The sequence below is a fragment of the Sinocyclocheilus grahami genome, unplaced genomic scaffold (assembly GCF_001515645.1).
Source record: "Sinocyclocheilus grahami isolate Dianchi unplaced genomic scaffold, SAMN03320097.WGS_v1.1 scaffold783.1, whole genome shotgun sequence".
Classification (NCBI taxonomy): domain Eukaryota; kingdom Metazoa; phylum Chordata; class Actinopteri; order Cypriniformes; family Cyprinidae; genus Sinocyclocheilus; species Sinocyclocheilus grahami.
Genome location: NW_015505962.1, coordinates 276,944 through 279,979, shown reverse-complemented (window position 1 = coordinate 279,979; position 3,036 = coordinate 276,944). Strand labels below are relative to the sequence as shown.

Below are 3,036 nucleotides of genomic sequence, written 5' to 3'. Positions count from 1 at the left end.
ATAATGATCTTTAAAATAGCATCATATGACCCCTTTAATGTTTCTGAAAGATGTTTCTTATGCTTAGTAAAGTGGCATTTATTTGACCAAAAATACAGTAAAAACAGTAATAATGTGAGATATTATTCCAATTTAAAGTACGTTTTCTATGCTAATATATTTTAAAATATAATTTATTCATGTGATGGCAAAACTGAATGTTGTTCATCAGCCATTACCTCAGTCTGCAGTGCCATGATTCTTCAGAAATCATTCTAATATGCTGATTTGGTGTTCAAATAAAAAGTCTTATTATTTTCAATAATTAATAATATTCTTTGAATAGAAAAAAGTTCAAAAGAACTGCATTTAAATAAAAATCCTTGTATAATTAAAGATGTCTTTACTGTAACTTTTGATCAATTGAATGCATCCTTGCTTTAAAAGAGGGGGCTTTGTAGAAAACGAAGCGTTTGAGAGAGGTGGGGCATAGAGGACTTACAATAATGTACAGTATTTGAAAAATAATGTGTTTTTTGAACATTAAAGCATGTCAACATATTCTGTTACACCAAATACACAAAATAATGATCTTTAAAATAGCATCATATGACCCCTTTAATGTTTCTGAAAGATGTTTCTTATGCTTAGTAAAGTGGCATTTATTTGACCAAAAATACAGTAAAAACAGTAATATGTGAGATATTATTCCAATTTAAAGTACGTTTTCTATGCTAATATATTTTAAAATATAATTTATTCATGTGATGGCAAAACTGAATGTTGTTCATCAGCCATTACCTCAGTCTGCAGTGCCATGATTCTTCAGAAATCATTCTAATATGCTGATTTGGTGTTCAAATAAAAAGTCTTATTATTTTCATTAATTAATAATATTCTTTGAATAGAAAAAAGTTCAAAAGAACTGCATTTAAATAAAAATCCTTGTATAATTAAAGATGTCTTTACTGTAACTTTTGATCAATTGAATGCATCCTTGCTTTAAAAAAAGTTTTGATTTCTTAAAAAAACACATTTTTAAACAGTAGTACACAAAACTTGTTGCATTGTTAATATACATTTGATGCACGCATGTGTGTACTGTAAAGGTTTCTCAGCAGCTCATACAGCCTAAAATCATCTAAAAATCATTTTAAGAGGTCCCGCACCTTCTTTGAACCCATGTCAGTCTTATGCACACCCCTTCAAGTAAAGTGTTACCAAAAAGTTTTGATTTCTTAAAAAAACACATTTTTAAACAGTAGTACACAAAACTTGTTGCATTGTTAATATACATTTGATGCACGCATGTGTGTACTGTAAAGGTTTCTCAGCAGCTCATACAGCCTAAAATCATCTAAAAATCATTTTAAGAGGTCCCGCACCTTCTTTGAACCTTCAACTTCTTTTTTCTTCATATTGAAGATTAGCTGGAAAAGATCCTTCAGGTCAATGACAAGAGGCTCTGCCTGAGTGAAAACACAAACAGTGTGTTAAAAGGCATGCTTCCTGCTGGTTTATGGGTGAATGTTTTTATGTGGGGGGGAATGGTTTCTTTTTTTTATAACAGAGCTACAAAAAAGACAGAACAAGTTTGCCTGTATGTGCCTAAGGCATGAGAGTGTGAGGAAGGAAAGAGCTTTGCTCAATAAAATCTCACTGGACCTGCTGTGCAGTTTTAATTGCGAAGAACTGGTGCTGGCCTTCCGCACCGCACACATAGCCAAACGCTCTGCTGTCAGTGACATCTCGAGCGATGAAGGAGATCTTATTTACTGCGTGCTCCAGTAATGTTGCCTGGAGAAGTCAAAACAAAATAACAATGAGTACTGTTGGGTTTTAAATTATATTTCTGTTGAAGAGTTTATACTAGTCGGTATGAATGAAGAGTAAGTGAGAAAAACACACCCCTGTTTTCTCATCAGTAACAGTGATTCCTGAGAGAGAAATGTTCACCCAGACTCTCTGCTTGTGTTTGCCCTGAGAACGAGCTGCCACCGCCTTGCCCTGTGATCACAGAGTAAAACGACAAATGAATGATTACTAAACAATATTTTGACTACTTGATCCTGGATGTACTCAGTATCCTGCTAAAAAATGTCTGTCAAACAATTAAATAAATTGTGTAGGAAACAAATGGTATTTTTCTGTCTCTTAAAATATATTGCATTACAAAGCGAAACAAATTACAAAGGTCATAAGAATTACTTCACACAGTAACATTTATGTCAAAAATACTGGAAAAACATTTGTTGGCTCAATTATTCTCTTTCTGAAGAGAAATGGATCCTTCTGATCTATCTTTCTTCTCAAATCTAACATTCTAGTTTTTTTTATTTTCCACAGTTTACTCTTTGGTGGAATTAAAGGTCCCATATTGTCAAAACTGAAATTTACTGGCTTTTTTCATGATAACTGAGTTCTAGGTGTTATGTAACTACCATATAAGTTTCAAAACAGTCAATCCACAGTCAAATGCACACAGCCTGCATAAAGTAGCTGTGATTTTTCACGAACCGTTGTGACGGTTCGTCAGAACTACTCAGTCACCGCCTTCAGTCACCACCCCGAGCACTGCCCACAGTCCCATGCTGCCAAACCCCCAGACAACATCGCGTCCATGCCATTGCTGAGCAACAACAACACGGAAACATGTTGAGAAAACGCTGTTCAGTCTGGATGTCAGGAAACTACATCATTGCACAGTAGGGCTGTGATGGTCGCCGTGACAACTGCGTCAACCGTTGTCTATTGCCACCGGTGGTAGTGCACATGACGTCACACACTCTATAACAAGCATAATACAAAGTTTTGTATACAAGTGTAATAATAGTAACAGTTGCAAATTGTTTTATTTAGACTATAAGTCTATGCTAATTCACAAATGACCTCAAACGCCATACACGGCGTTTGATCCTTTAGGTTGGCAGGTTTGAGCGCAGGAAAGCGCGTTTGAGGAGGTGGTTGGTTGTCTCCTGTCGTCACCGATTCGGGGTCTGAGTTCGGCTCAAACATGTAAGGCCGGACAACATTTCCCTCAGCAGTGACCATCATTAC

The 3,036-nt window shown here is 35.6% G+C and overlaps 1 protein-coding gene across 3 annotated transcripts in view; it reads right to left on the bottom strand.

Moving 5' to 3' along the window:
* Positions 1-3,036, bottom strand: part of LOC107561610 (disabled homolog 2-like) — a 22,700-nt gene that overhangs the window by 13,610 nt on the left and 6,054 nt on the right. For all 3 annotated transcript variants that reach the window (XM_016246085.1, XM_016246086.1, XM_016246087.1), the window contains exons 3-5: positions 1,888-1,986; positions 1,645-1,776; positions 1,365-1,448 (exon numbers count right to left, since the gene is read on the bottom strand). In XM_016246085.1, coding sequence (XP_016101571.1) covers positions 1,365-1,448; positions 1,645-1,776; positions 1,888-1,986 — 315 coding nt within the window. The remainder of the gene's footprint in view (positions 1-1,364; positions 1,449-1,644; positions 1,777-1,887; positions 1,987-3,036) is intronic.